Source organism: Moschus berezovskii, chromosome 8 (assembly GCF_049115385.1).
Source record: "Moschus berezovskii isolate FMDL1 chromosome 8, NW_MosBer_1.0, whole genome shotgun sequence".
In the NCBI taxonomy this organism is placed as follows: domain Eukaryota; kingdom Metazoa; phylum Chordata; class Mammalia; order Artiodactyla; family Moschidae; genus Moschus; species Moschus berezovskii.
In genome coordinates, this window is record NC_142467.1 from 61,232,913 (window position 1) to 61,249,307 (window position 16,395).

General features: G+C 41.7%; 1 protein-coding gene across 1 annotated transcript in view; it reads right to left on the reverse strand.

Moving 5' to 3' along the window:
* UBE2D2 (ubiquitin conjugating enzyme E2 D2) overlaps positions 1-11,099 on the reverse strand; it is a 50,887-nt gene extending 39,788 nt beyond the window's left edge. Inside the window, exon 1 of the mRNA XM_055431362.2 lies at positions 10,588-11,099. Within this exon, the coding sequence (XP_055287337.1) occupies positions 10,588-10,611 (24 nt within the window). The 5' untranslated portion in view covers positions 10,612-11,099. The remainder of the gene's footprint in view (positions 1-10,587) is intronic.
* Between the last annotated feature and the right edge of the window lie 5,296 nt (positions 11,100-16,395).

Sequence of the window (16,395 nt, forward strand, 5' to 3'; positions counted from 1 at the left end):
CAGCCCACCAGGCTCCCCCGTTCCTGGGATTCTCCAGGCAAGAACACTGGAGTGGGTTGCCATCTCCTTCTCCAATGCATGAAAGTGAAGTTGCTCAGTCGTGTCCGACTCTTAGCGACCCCATGGACTGCAGCCTACCAGGCTCCTCTGTCCATGGGATTTTTCACACAAGAGTACTGGAGTGGGTTGCCATAGTAAACTAGTATAACTCAAATGAATTAAAAAAAAGAAAGAAAGAGTCCACACAAATATAAATTTTAAAATGAATAAATTAAAATTTCTGAGTAACAGCGAGGTACCCAAGTTGGCTCCCAGTGATCTTTAACTCCTAGTATTCATTCCCGTATGTAATCCTCCCTCCCACACTGTCCCGGGGGGTAATCTGTGAGGCCAACAGAACATAGAAGTCATGGTATGTTGCTTCTGAGATTAAGTTAATAAAAGATACTACAGCTTTCATTTGGCTGCTCTGTCTCTCGCAGATCACTCTGAGGGAACCCAGCGCTATGTCTAAAGTACACTCAGGCAGCCCTCAGTGGGAGAAACGTATGTGGGGAGGAAATGAGTCCGTAAGTCCAGCAACCCATAAAGAACTGAGATCTGCCAATAACCACGGGACCCTGAGCCAGAACAACCCAGCTCTAAGCAGCTAAATTTTAGGGTATTTTCTTATGCATCAATAGATTAAAAAAAAGAAGAAGAAGAAAAAGTACATATATTCAAAGTGTCTCTGAACAAATTATTTATTCATTATAAAGGGGAAAAAAAGTAACTTCATAGTATGAAGTTACTGGTAGAGATCCCCTTAATCCGGAGAAGGCAATGGCAAGCCACTCCAGTACTCTTGCCTAGAAAATTCCATGGATGGAGGAGCCTGGTAGGCTGCAGTCCATGGGGTCGCTAAGGGTCGGACACCACTGAGCGACTTCACTTTCACTTTTCACTTTCACACATTGGAGAAGGAAATGGCAACCCACTCCAGTGTTCTTGCCTGGAGAATCCCAGGGACAGGGGAGCCTGGTGGACTTCCGTCTATGGGGTCACACAGATTCGGACACGACTGAAGTGACTTCGCAGCAGTAGCAGCAGCATCCCCTTAATCAAGTGATAGAAGGGAAAATTTTCCATAATGGGTCAAACTAAAATTGAATAGTACCTGACAGGATGGAATGAAAAAAACTGAACCAAAATCACGCATCACTTGATAGAATGCAGAGAGGGAAATAGTAATGCTTCTGAGACATTCCTATCAAAGATGCATGACCTAAACCTAATCTTGAGGAAATAACAGAAAAACATACTGAGGGACATTCTACAAAATAACTGGACGACGGAGAATGAGATGGCTGGATGGCATCACCGACTCTGTGGACATGAGTTTGAGTGTACTCCGGGAGTTGGTGATGGACAGGGAGGCCTGGCATGCTGTGATTCATGGGGTCGCGGAGAGTCGGACACGACTGAGCGACTGAACTGAACTGAACTGAATCTTTAAAAGTGTCAAAGCCATGAAGCAAAGCAAAGACTAAGGAACCAAAGGAAACTAAACGAGTAACTATGGACTGGATCCTCTTCTATAAAGCACATTATTAGAACAACTGGCAAAACTTAAACGGGGTCTGAGGATTAGATTACAGTAATATTTCAATAGAAATTTCCTAATTTTGATGTCCATGTTTGTAAGAAACACACATTAAAGTATTCGGGGTTGATGAGTCATCATGTTGGTACCTTACTCTGAAATGGTTAAAGAAAAAGATGTTCTAGGTATTGTATTTGCAACTCCCTGTAGGTGAGAGACTGTTTCAGAATTTTAGAAAGTTAAAAACAGAAAAGTCTAAAGGCAATTACAATCTAAAACAGTCATTTATTAGAATTTTGGGATTAGATGGTACACTGCATTGAATGCTCCTCAAAATGACATGTGACACATCTTAATTCCTATCACCTATAAATGTTACCTTAGTTAGAAAAAGGGTCTTTGTAAACATACTTAAAATCAAGGATCTTGAGATAAGATCATCCTAGATTACCTGGATGGGCCCCAAGTTTCCATTTAAAAGACAAAAGAGAAACCACACACAGAGAAAGTAGTGTTAAGATGAAGGCAGAGACTGAAGTGATGTGGCCACAAACCAAGGAATGCTTACAGTCACCAGAAGCTGGAAGAAGGAAGGAAGGATTCTCCCACATAGCTTCCAGAAGGTATGTGGCTCTGCTGGTATGCTGATTTCAGATTTCTGGCCTCCAAAACTGTGAGAGAATAGATTTCTGTTGTTTTAAGCCACTCAGTAATTTATTGTGTAATTTATTACAGCAGCCCTATGAAGTTGATATAGCTGGTGTACATGAGGACATTTAATCTAAAGAAAATCACTCACTCCCATTAGTATACTATTATTTTAAGAAATCTATTTCTAAACTATTATCACTGTGGCTTCTGTAAAATTCAGCTTTGATTTAAAATTTTTTTATCTGATATAGGCCCTTAAAAAGTTGATGAAGGAGTGCTATGATTTAAACAGGTACTGACGTTCTGCAAGGGGCAGGGGCAGGGCGCGAGGGAGGGGTATGTGCTCAAAGGACAGAAGCAGATACTTCTATCACAAGATAATGTTAACAAAATTGTTCTTATGTCTAGGCTTACAAAAATATCACATGTACTGGAAATATATTAAGATAACAGTAGTTTATTGAAGAAAAAATTTGGAATTCAGTCCCTTTCCAGTTAGAAGTATTATAAAACGTAATTTTTACATCAGGGTGTACATTTTTTTCCTTCTTTTTTGACTGGGGTGGCAACGAAGTGAAATGAAAAACACATCACTGACACCATCTAAGATTTCAAGATTCTACCAACGTCACGGGTCAACATTACTGGACAATTAAGCCAGTGGTAATTAATATTAAAAACTATCTTTTATGTGGTCCATATTTCCTTTCTACTCATCCCCTACAGGCTTGCAAGGTATGTGACATTATCCTCATTCTATAGGCAAGGAAGCTGAGACCAAAGAAAATCAGTGAAGTAATTTGCCTAAGGCCACACACACAGGGTTAGAACATGATTGAGCAGACATGGAGCTCCAAAATTCTACGAGTTTTTCCACCATACTACTTGCTGTTGACATTCACTAAACGTTGCTGGCAAAAACTTAATGCCTACTATGTGTCAGGTACTGGGACTATAATGAATAAGACAGGGACTTTGCCCAGAAGAATTCAGTCTAGAGGGGGTAATAATCAATCATGTCTGTATACTAAGAAACAGTTCTATAGTAGAACCCTATTGCCTGCATGCCTGGGGCATGCTTCACAGAGAAGTCGTCTGTTGGATATCCAAGGATGAATAAGAATTCAGGAGGAGGGGGTGGGTTGAGAAGGCATAAGGAAAAGCACAAAGACTAAAGGAAAATAATTCTGAGAACTATTTCAATTACAGTAGTATTTCTTATGAGATGCTAACATGTATTACAGGGATAGAGACGGCAATATTTTTGTCCTAAATTTTACCTATCTTTAACACATGTTTTTAAGAAATACTACATATTTACACTAATTTAAAGCACTTCAGTTCAGTTCAGTCGCTCAGTCGTGTCCGACTCTCTGCGACCCCATGAATCACAGCATGCCAGGCCTCCCTGTCCATCACCAACTCCCGCAATTCACTCAAACTCATCTCCATCAAGTCGGTGATGCCATTCAGCCATCTCATTCTCTGTCGTCCCTGTCTCCTCCCGCCCCCAATCACTCCCAGCATCAGAGTCTTTTCCAGTGAGTCAACTCGTCGCATGAGGTGGCCAAAGTATTGGAGTTTCAGCTTTAACATCAGTCCTTCCAATGAACACCCAGGATTGATCTCCTTCAGAATGGAATGGTTGGATTTCCTTGCAGTACAAGGGACTCTCAAGAGTCTTCTCCAGCACCACAGTTCAAAAGCATCAATTCTTCGGTGATTAAAGCAGTAATATGCCTCAAAAAATCTGCACACTACAAAGCAAATTATGTCTATGCTCTGATGCACAAATAGCATTTAACCATGGGTATTATCTATCTAACTTCAGTGATTTATTCTGCCTATTATAATTCAATACATATTTGAGAAGTTATTTAATCAAAGCATATTGAACACTAATATTTCTACTATATCAATTCATTCCCTATGGGCTTATAGCTAGAATATGGAAGTTTTAAATGAAAAGCAGAGTCCTTTCTTAAACCCAAAAATAACAGATTATTTTAAAATAAACATAAGTAAAGCAAATACTTTTTTTTAAATTAAGTGACCTGTCTGTCCATGAGACAATAATGTTGGTGGTAGTCTAACTGCATGAATATTGCAAAATATGCAATTTTAATTCTTTCGCTGCAGTGCACCTGTTTAAAACAAATGTTCACATTATACGGTAATGAAAACAACACAGAGTAACACATCTTTTCTTTGGCCACACTAAGCAGCTTGTGGAATCTTAGTTCCATGTCCAGTGATTGAACCCAGGTGAAAGTGGGTGTGAAATGAGCAGTGAAATTGAGGGGTCCTAATCACTGGACCACAGGGAATTCTCAAGAGTAACACATTTAATGCAGCATCTGATGATGATCCCTTTTATTTTCTTAAAATACTATTCTTAGTTTGTTACTTTACAGCACAATGACAGTGAACAATGTTTCCTCTTAATGTATTTTGTTTGTAAACAATTTCCCTATTTTTGTGCTTGTGATATTATATATTGATATGTTAATTTATCTGGGGTCATGTGTGTTGTCAATTTTAATCCAAGTATACATTATTTCATGAACTCTTATTTGTATCCATCAATAATATTAATTTAAAATTATTCTTAAAAAGTTAGGAAACACTAACTTTATTAGAACACTAGATATGCAGAAGGAGGAAACAGTTTATCAGAAGTCAAGGGAAATGAGTAATAATCACATCAACTGTTACAGAAATTAAATAAACCTGAGGTATCCATTGAATCTGGCAATTAAGTAATTATCAGTGACCTTACTGAAGAGATCCAAAACAGTGAATAGACACTATTCTGTCAAGAATTTTGGCACTGAGATGGAAGAGATAAAGAAGAGGAAGGAAAGGAATCAGCTCTAGCTGGGGAGGAGGTTAAAAGCTTTTTTTGTGTTTTTCTTACGATGAGGAAAGTCTCAGATAAGTTTGGATACTGAGGGGAGTCAAAGAAGAGATCAGAACTCGAAAAGCAGGGACAATAAATAGAGAGCAAGGACCTGGCAAAAGAATAGGATGATTAACAAAAGTTAGCTTGCAATGGGAAAAGCAGAGTTTCTCCAGAGACAACAGGGAAGAAGAGTGATGACTAAGGTACATTTGGAGCAATGGTTGGCTCCCTGGTCAAGATTGAATGCATCTGAATCTTGGCTGTTCATATCATAGCCATATAATCACAGGCAAGTTTGTTTACTTCTCCAAGCCTCCATTTTCTCTTCTAACCTGAGAACAGAATTCTTACAGGGTTGTTGAGAAGATTCGGTCATTCTGATACACACTGAGTACTCTCAAGATTGTAGCTGTGAGGTCTGGTTTTTCTTTTTAAAGTCTTCAAAGGAAATTTGAAAGGATGCACACAGATTTCTATTTTCTCTACAGAACAGGTAATTGGGTCACCTACTGAGATTAAAACAGAGTGTTTAAGGAGGTAGGACAGTGATTCTTAGTCTTTTGGAGAGATTAAAAAACCCATTTGACTATGATGAAAGATATATGGAGGACAGAACACCCAAAATTTGCATTGTTTCTTATTTTTCTGCTTTATGGGAATTAAAACACTTTAAAACAAAACTGCACCGTTCCTAGGGAATTCATAGACACCTCTCCAACAATAAAAAGAGATGCTGAAGGTAAAATCTTCTGGTTCCAGAGCATAAATACTCAATTGTTTAAACAAAAAGAAAAAATTGCATTCCCTGGGATTACACCCCTAATGACTGTGCCTGCCAGAAGACACTGAGCAGTCAAGAAATCCAGGTTCTTAATCCAGCCCTACTAAGTCACACGGCCTTTTTAGGCCATGGCTCTGAGATGTGATGCAGAGCTAAAATTTTATGATTATATTACTTGAAATCTCACTTGATCATATATACAGAAAAAGAAACGGTACTTTATTTTTCTATGTCCCCTGGGAATCTAACCACCAAAACTTTATTTCTACAGAAAAAACAAGTGTGCTTCTTCAATTCTGGGATGAGGCTGCAAAGGTTGCTGGCAGCATCAAGCATGAGTCAGGTATTCCTATCCTGAGAACTGCCTAGGATATTTTAGCGGCCTTCTCTCTCTGGACTAAAATATCCAGAATTGGACTTTGTCAAAACTTCCTCCTTGTCAGTCAGCAATACAGTAATACACTTTGGGAGACTTTAAACACACCCCCCCCCTCCAGATTTATGGAGTTAATGACGGCTGTTTAAATTATATTTAAATAGCAACCCAAAAGAGCCAAAGAAAGTTTCTCAACTCAACAAACCTTTGTGAAGCAAAGAATCGTTTCTAAAGGAAAAAAAAAAATCTTCCCAGAGATTTCAAGAAGATTATCTTTTGGAGTAAGTAGGGATGTCTTTCCAATATATAACTAATTCAGTCATCTTCTGTCAACCACTTACTATATTAAAGTTCCAAATACTCCACAAGACTATTTGCTAATTTGTTTCACCATTTTGACCGGAATTAACTGAATCCTTATCTCTGGTAAGTTTAATGTAATGTATCATATCACACTCCTATTTTAAAACAATCTTAAAACTAGCACTATTATGATATTACAACTCTCTTCCCATATCCTTAAAAATCATCCTCTGGTAACTGGCAATCTTAGATATTTTGAAAGTATGTAGTCTACAGAAAGATGATTCATAACATGAAACAGATTACAATGAAGAGTAAGTTGTAAGCATCTGCCCGGGATCAATGTATCTACTAAACTGGTTTTTCCTACAACCGTAACCATACAAAACTTCACTGAAGAAATTAATTTAAAGTTTACCAAAAAAATGACTTAATTTTGCCTATTTACATAAAGCTATACTTCGAAACTTTGAAAAAGACAGAAAGTATGGTTCAAATTATTTAATCCTTATGCTCCTGGTTACTTGCTGAACCGCAATCTTTTGTTAATTTTAATTAATACATTAAACTGGTAACTACCAATCTATCAAAAAAAGTATGGAGGTGTCTTTTGGTTTTGCTGTCCTTGTTTTTTATTTGAATTGGTTGCCAAAAATCTGGTTTTGTGGTTTCCCTCAAAAAAAAAAAAATCTGATAACTTTGGGCACAGATCCTGGCAATAGCAACATTTGGAGGGAGCTGAATAGCAGCTGCCCTCTTCTAAAAGCACGTGCAAATTCTAGTACCCTCCAATTCCCTTTGCTCATTTTGGTTACCTGCCTAGCCATCAGAGTTTGCAATTTTATTTTACTGGAAAATTAACTGACTGACTGGGCTTTTCAGGAAACTTAAGACACTTTAATCATAGAAATACAGTAAATCAAGCGATAGTCCTGGCATTAAAGCTATGTATACCAAATGTTAATTATATCTAGCAGGACACCATTAAAATGTACAAGTCACTATTATTGTTAAGAGCTTTTAGTATCCTAACTTTGGTCTGTCTTCAAATCCTCATCTTTAGCCTTTTACTCTTCCTCAAAATAAAGAAATTTACCCTGTATTTCAATACTGTGGCACTGTAAGAGCACAAAAAAGCCTCCTGCACTGTATAACAAAAGTAAAGAAGAAAAACAGGAAGCAAGTTAAAAAAAAAAGGTCTCTGATCAGTCAAACAGACCACACAGTTCACAAAACACATGAAGCCCTCTTCACTCAGAGCCTACTGGATCTTATTTTAGACATAATTTTAATAAGCTCAGTGATCTGGTTTCCCAGCCCACAACAGATGAGACGCAGCCAACTGGAAAAAGGCTGGGGGTGGTGCTGCTAGAGGCAGACACTCAAAGCATCAAAATCAAAGCTGAAGACCCATAATGTCAGCAGAAAACCTCAAAATGTAGCAGGCTGGGGCCATTTGATGTACATACAAACAATACCAAAGGGTCCCAAACTCTGCATGGAACCATAATGGATGTTAAAAATGAAAACTCTTTGGTAAACTTTGTTAAAGCATATACAACCTTAAAGTTTCTATCAAAATAAAGTCCATCAAGAGCTTTTTCCAAAAAAGTCATGGCATTTAAAGGACCATGAGAGTCACAGAACACTATTACCCTTTGTCAATGAAACACAAGACACAGAATTCCTGAAGCTGCCTCGGTCAAAAGTATTTGTTCTTAACAAAATTTTATTAGAACCCAGATGCAATAGTTCATGCTATCCGAAGTTGAGAGGTATTTAAACAGAACTACTTTCTTAGAGAGTGGTAACTGGGAAGATTCAAGACTAAGACCAATTATGTAAGCCAAGTCTGTCTTTGGGGGACTGCATCGCAGATACATTACTAGGGCTAAGGGTGAGATAGGACTGGTCTTATCCATATCTAGGTTAAGTCTGTATTCAATTTAAAATTAGTGTTATATATACAAAATGCTGGGGGGGAAAATCTTCATTTTATTTTCACAATATTATTGACTAGTATGTACACCAAAAATAAAGTTTATTTTTCAAATCCCTGGCAGTCTAAGTTGAGCCATACTTTGAGGACAGTTCTAGGTTAGAAACCAGGTGAAGAAAAGTTAATACTGAGTTTTAAAAGTTCAAATAATCATGTTATACACTTGATTTTTCTTACTAAAATTTTAACAAAGGTATCTTAGAGAAAATCTATCGAACATGCAGTATCTCAAAAGAAAGCAAGGAAGACGATTAAAATGCATGTTTTGAGTGCTATTTCATTCTCTAAAAAAACGTCCATAGCACACATATCACTCAGAGTAGATATTAAAGGCTGTACCTCTTGATCTGTAAGTGATCGCACATTATATTTATTCTTCTTCAGGTTCTAAAAGTGCACAATCTTCTACAAGTATAATCTCAAGTTGATAACTTTTCAATTAGTCTTTAAGAATCTATTAACTCCTTTAAGCCTTAAAAATGCTATTATTTACTTGCATAACTTGTCCTCAGTGTGCTCCTGCCCCTTAAAGGGTTCAAAATATCTCTACTTAAGGATGAGCTTCTTTTAACAAATAACCTGCTTCACTTTAGTACAAGATTTACTGTCTAAAGTCTGCCCTTTTTCATTTGATAGAAATCAAAGTCAAAAGAAGTTGGTGAGGATCTAACCTAATTTACAATAACCACTGGGATTAATTCCACAGGAAAGGTCTTTGATCAAGAACAAAACCAGGACCAACTGCTGAGCTGAAGTGTTAAAACTGACCAAATCTCCATTTTCACTGAGTTTAATGTAAGGTGAAAAATTAGTTCTCTTCCCCCTTGCATCTCCATCCCATCCTAGAGAATGGATCCCAGGATCTTACTTCTTACTGGCTAGAGATTTAGTACAGCCTCTCCAAGTAGCCAAGTCAAACACGAAACAAATCATCAGTGCCGCTTCCCCCCCTAAGTAAAAAAGATAGTGAGAGATAATAGGAGGTTATAATATTAGAGAGAAGGGAAAAAAACCCTAAATTTTAAGCGAAGTCCATAATCTAGAAGCAATATTAGAAAAACCTCCGTAGAGACAACTACAGATATAACCCTTCATTTTAAAGGGCAAAGAAATCTTTTCTAATGGAAAAATCTAGCAAAATCCCTTCGACATTAAAAGGATCTCCCAGAAAACATTACCTAATTTAAGCGTTAAAGTCCATTTTGCGAAGATAATGTAAAAGGAAACTTTGTGAAATTCTCTCCAGTGGTTTTCAAATGCTCAGGCTTCTACCTCTACCCTTGACAATATCCTTTCTATTAAATCCACTCCTGCAAACTGAAGTATGTTTCTGACTACATTTGGCAACCTCAAGGAATAAATGCTTCTCCCTCCACTTCCCTCCTTCCTCATAAAAGTCATGCTTATTTCCTCAACTTCCTACTTAGTTTCTGGACGAGCAGAGTGGACGGAGGCGTGCGGCCGCTAAACGGCAAGTGAACTCAAGAAATATTTCTGGATCGGACAAAAAGGTTTCCTCATACGGGCCCCAATCTCAAAGGGTTCTGCGGAGTGAACCTAGGCAGGTGGGGATAGGGGGTGCACAGGCGGAGATGGGGCACAGAGCCCTTTCGACCTCCGTCGATGGGGCCTCCCAACGCCCCAGTTCCAGCACCCGCTCCTGGCACAGCCGGACAATGGCCCTCTAGCACAGCAGTCCCAGGCCGGGGAGAGGCCCTGGGGCTCCGTACCACCCGGGGCCTAAAAAGGAGGCCGGGAAGGAACGCTGAACCGGCGAGCATACCTCCGGCCTAAGTGCGGGCAGCGCGCCGGGGCCTCTATGGGCGCCATCACTGGGAGTGGGGTGTGAAGGCCGCCCGGCCGGGCCATAGCCAGCAGCCCGGTCCGAAGAAGCCGGGAGTCCGGCGGAGAAGACGGCGGGAAGTGCAGGCCGCAGTCAGCTCGGCCGACCCGCCTAGCTGCCCGAACACACAGCCGATCCCTGGCCGCTTACCTTGTGAATTCTCTTCAGAGCCATCGTGGGAGGTGGGTGGCGGCGGCCACGGGGCGGGGACGGGGGCAGGGGAGGGACGGGGAAGGGGCGAGGGGGCGCGAGGCCGCCTCGGTGATTGCGGATCGGCCGGAGAAGATGGGGAGTTCCGGAGCGCGGGCCCGGCGGGACGGACTTAGGGCCGGGGCCAACTCGGCTCCTGAGCCTGCCGCAGCGGTCACCGCATCACCCGGCGGCGGCCCCTTTATGCGCTGCTGCCCGAGCCGCCGCCGCCGCCGCCGCCGCCACCGCGGTACCTGCCTCTTCCTTCTAGGCTCAGCGCCGCCTCCTCGGCCTCCGCGGATCCCTCCGCCGGAGAGCAAGAGCTCAGGCCTCGGGCTCGGCCGGCGCCTCTGGGTAGGACAGCCGGAGGGACTGCCTGCTGCAGGTGGACCGAGGGACGCGCGGGCGGGCGGCGCCGCCGGGGTGGGGCAGCCGGAGCGCGGGGTGGGCCCAGGCCGAGGGGCAGGTCGGGAGAGCGGGGATTGGCGGGCCGGGGGAAGGGAGGGCCGGGCCGCGCCGGCGGCGGAGGGATACGGGCCGCCCCTGTGAGTACCTCACGCGCCGTCGCTGTCGCCGCCGCGGCAGGCGAGAGGATGACGCCGCGAAGCGCAGAGGGGACATCTCGCGAGATCTGTGGCGCCGGTCGCAGAGGCTTGCCCGTAGTGGTCCTTCATTGCCTTGCCCGTGGGCTCTCATTTGCGTGATACATGAGATGAATAAACGTTTAAAGGCGAATGTTTTCCAGATCACTCGACCGTCCCCATAGCATAAACCGACCGGGGAAGAGCACGTAGGGCCACAGGAGGAAAGGACTTGTCCAAGGTCACACAGCTCCACAGTGGCATAGCTTGGGACTTCCCTCAAGTCCAGAGTCTGGTCAAATCTCTCTCGGGAAGCCGCGTGGTAACAGTTTGGGCACCTGCGGAACTATGGCTCTACATGCACACCGCCGCACCCCTAAGATGGTTTTCCCCAGGAAGGTCCCAAGTGAGGGACAATTTTAATGCCTCTCAGTCTGTGGCTTGTCAGGAGAGGTGCTCCGCTTGGTGAATTGTTACAAATAAGCAATAAAGCTGTTACCTCAGCAAAAAACTTGCACAATGTGTGCCCCAATAATTAAAACCAACTTTGCGTTCAACTCATCATCAAAAGCAAGCATATAAAACCTATCCTGGATAGCATTGAAACATGTATATTATCATATGTGAAACAGATCACAAGTGCAAGTTCGATGCATTAGACAGGGTGCTCAGGGCTGGGATGACCCTGAAGGATGGGATGGGGAGGGAGGTGGGAGGGGGGTTCAGGATGGGGAACATATGTACACCCATGGCTGATTCATGTCAATGTATAGCAAAACCCACTACAATATTGTAATTAGCCTCCAATTAAATTAATTTAAAAAAAAACCTGGGATTACTTTTAAAAGAGGCAAAAAGTGAGGTCACTGAGCAACTACTCTGTGTGGAGCCCTGCAACCAGGACCAGAGAAATATAAGGCTAACTGGTTTTATAAGGCTTGGTCTGGGAGGTGCTTTTTACCTGGTTGAGGACCCTGAAGACACAAAGAATAATAAGGAATATTCTTCTGGGCGGTGATGCCTACATTCCCAAGTCTCCTCCAGGGTTTCCTGATTCTAAATCTGTTCTTTCCTCTGTCTGGAAGGCACCTTAAAGATCACTGATTAAGAGAGGAGAAACTGGAGCGCCTAAGGAAAAAGATCTTTCTAAAAGTCATGCCAAGCTGAAACTGCAATACTTTGGCCACCTCATGCGACGAGTTGACTCACTGGAAAAGACTCTGATGCTGGGAAACTTTGGGGGCGGGAGGAGAAGGGGACGACGGAGAATGAGATGGCTGGATGGCATCACCCACTCTGTGAACATGAGTTTGAGTGTACTCCGGGAGTTGGTGATGGACAGGGAGGCCTGGCGTGCTGTGATTCATGGGGTCGCGGAGAGTCGGACACGACTGAGCGACTGAACTGAACTGAAAAGTCATGCCATAAGTCAGCTGCAGAACTTGTAATGGCTAACCCACTGAATACAGGTTGGACCCATAAGGCAGGGCCGCCATGGATCCAGTGTCAAAGGAGGCCAAAGCTATGTCCAGTGGCCCAGGATGAATAGCTTTTAGGTTGGAGGTAGACAGGAAGATTCCAAAGTCCTAAATCGTTTCTTCCTAAGAACTGTAATGGGAGAGGTACAAAAATGCTCATTGGTCACATTTTTAAAACTTTTCTTCAACAATACTTTGTATTAAAAAGTAATTTATATTTTTCATTGCCAGAAATACAGATAAGGAAATAAGCAATACAGATAATAATACAGATAAGCAAAAAGAAGGAAATAAAAGTCTACTATACTCCCATCATCCAAGAATTAACCATTTGGTTTCTGTCCTTTCTGTGTTTTCCCATTATGTATAAATATATATTTTTCTTTGAAAATGTAGGATCATGCCATTATACTATTTCATCATATACCTGTTGAAAAAAAATATGGACTTAAGGTGTACGACATATTGATTTGATATACGTAAACATAATGGCATGACTACAGTCACGACAGTTAACTTTATTCATTTTGTGTGTGTGTTGTGAAAGCACCTGAAATTTTTGGTAATTTACTTTTTTAAAAATTATTTTAATTGGAGGATAATTGCTGTACAATATTGTGTTAGTTTCTGCCATTTATCGACATGATGTCATCCATAGGTATGCATGTGTCCCCTCCCTCCTGGACCTCCCTCCCACCTCCTACCCTATCCCACTCCTCTACGTTGTCAGGTAACTTACTTTTAAAATAAACAATATATGGCAAATCTTCCCGCATCAGACATATTTTTATTATATTTTAATGGTTGTATATTGAATCATAAGCATACCATATTTAATTATCACATTTTGGGGGACATTTCAGCTGTTTTAATATTTTTACTATTAAAAATATTACTATATGGAACTTCCCTGGTGGTCCAGTGGCTATGACTCCATGCTCCCAAAGTAGGGGGCTCTGGTTCAATTTCTGGTCAAGGCACTAGATTCCCCCATGCTACAGCTAAGAGTTCATATGCTGCAACTAAGAACAGATGCAATCAGATAAATAAATATTAACAGTGGAACAACAGACTGATTCAAAACCGGGAAAGGAGTACATCAAGGCTGTGTGTTGTCACCCTGCTTATTTAACTTATATACAGAGTACATCATGCAAAATGCCAGGGTGGATGAATCACAAGATGAAATCGAGATTACTGGGAGAATTATCAACAGCTTCAGATATGCAGATGATACCACCCTAATGGCAGAAACCAAAGAGGAACTAAAGAGCATCTTAATGAAGATGAAAGAAAACAATGAAAAAGCTAGCTTAAAACTCAACACTCAAAAACCTAAGATCATGGCATCTGGTCCCATCACTTCATGGCAAATAGATGGGGAAAAAATGGAAACAGTGACAGACTTTATTTTCCTGGGCTCCAAAATCACTGTGGACAGTGACTGCAGCCATGAAATTAAAAAATGCTTGCTCCTTGGAAGAAAAGGTATGACAAACCTAGACAGCTTATTAAAAAGCAGAGACATCAGGGCTTCCCTGGTGGTCCAGTGGTTAAGAATCTGCCTGCCAGTACAGGGGACTCAATCCCTGGTCCAGGAAGGTCCCATATGCCTCAAGGCAGCTGGGCCCACATGACCTGCATGCCCTAGAGTCTATGTACTATAACTAGAGAGTAGTCCCTGCTCTCAGCAACTGGAGAAACTCCTCACGCATCAATGAAGACCCAGCACAGTCATAAATAATAACACAAGCAGAAGATATTAAGAAGAGATGGCAAGAATACACAGAAGAACTATACAAGAAAGATCTTCATGACCCAGATAACCACGATGGTGTGATCACTCACCTAGAGCCAGACATCCTGGAATGTGAAGTCAAGTGGACCTTAGGAAGCATCACTACAAACAAAGCTAGTGGAGGTGATGGAATTCCAGCTGAGCTATTTCAAATTCTAAAAGATGACGCTGTGAAAGTGCTACACTCAATATGCCAGCAAATTTGGAAAACTCAGCAGTGGCCACAGGACTGGAAAGGGTCGGTTTTCATTCCTATCCCAAAGAAAGGCAATGCCAAAGAACGCTCAAACTACTGCACAATTGCACTCATCTCACACGCTAGTACAGTAATGCTCAAAATTCTCCAAGTGAGGCTTCAACAGTCTGTGAACCATGAACTTCCAGATGTTCACTGGTTTTAGAAAAGGCAGAGGAACCAGAGATCAAATTGCCAGCATCCGCTGGATCATCAAAAAAGCAACAGATTTCCAGAAAAACATCTTCTTTATTAACTATGCCAAAGCCTTTGACTGTGTGGATCATAACAAACTGTGGAAAATTCCTAAAGAAATGGGAGAACCAGACCACCTGACCTGCCTCCTAAGAAATCTGTATGCAGGTCAGGAAGCAAGACATGGAACAACAGACTGGTTACAAATCGGGAAAGGAGTATGTCAAGGCTGGATATTGTCACCCTGTTTAATTTATATGCAGAGTACATCATGAGAAACGCTGGGCTGGATGAAGCCCAAACTGGAATCAAGATTGCTGGGAGAAATATCAATAACCTCAGATGACACCACCCTTTGTTATTGTTATCAGATGACATCAATAACCTCAGATGCAGATGACACCACCATTATGGCAGAAAGCAAAGAACTAAAGAGCCTCTTGATGAAAGTGAAAGAGGAGAGCGAAAAAGTTGGCTTAAAACTGAACATTCAGAAAACTAAGATCATGGCATCTGGTCTCATCATTTCATGACAAATAGATGGGGAAACAGTGAGAGACTTTTATTTTGGGGGGCTTTTATTTTGGGGGCATATTGAGTACAGCACTTTCACAGCATCATCAAGGTCTGTCTAGTCAAGGCTATGGTTTTTCCCATAGTCATGTATGGATGTGACAGTTGGACCATAAAGAAAGCTGAGCACTGAAGGATTGATGCCTTTGGACTGTGGTGTTGGAGAAGACTCTTGAGAGTCTGTTGGACAGTAAGGAGATCCAACCAATCCATCCTAAAGGAAATGAGTCCCAAATATTCACTGGAAGGACTGATGATGAAGCTGAAACTCCAATACTTTGGTCACCTGATCCAAAGAACTGACTCATTAGAAAAGACCCTGATGCTGGGAAAGATTGAAGGCAGGAGGAGAAGGGGACAACAGAGGATGAGATGGTTGGATGATATTACCAACTCAATGGACATGAGTTTGAGTAAACTCTGGGAGTTGGTGAGGGACAGGGAGGCCTGGCATGCTGCAGTCTATGGGGTCGCAAAGAGTCGGACACAATTGAGCAACTGAACTGAACTGAAATATAAAAATATATTTTTAAAAAAAGCAGAGGCCACTTTGGAGGCAAAGGTCTGTTTAGTAAGCTCTGGTTTTTCCAGGAGTCATGTACAAATGTCATAGTTGGACCAGGAAGAAGGCTGAGCACCAAAGAATTGACTCTGATGCTGGGAAAGATCAAGGGCAAGAGGAGAAGGGGATGACAGAGGATGAGACATGGGATGGCATCACTGAATCAATGGACATGAGTTTGAGCAAACTCTGGGAGATGGTGAAGGACAGGGAAGCCTGGTATGCTGCAGTTCATGGGGTGGAAAAGAGTCAGACACGACTTAGTGACTGAACAGTAACAAAAATATGGCTATAGTGGATATTCTGTAGTTAATCTTTGTACAACTCTGAGGGCTTTTGGGTATAAA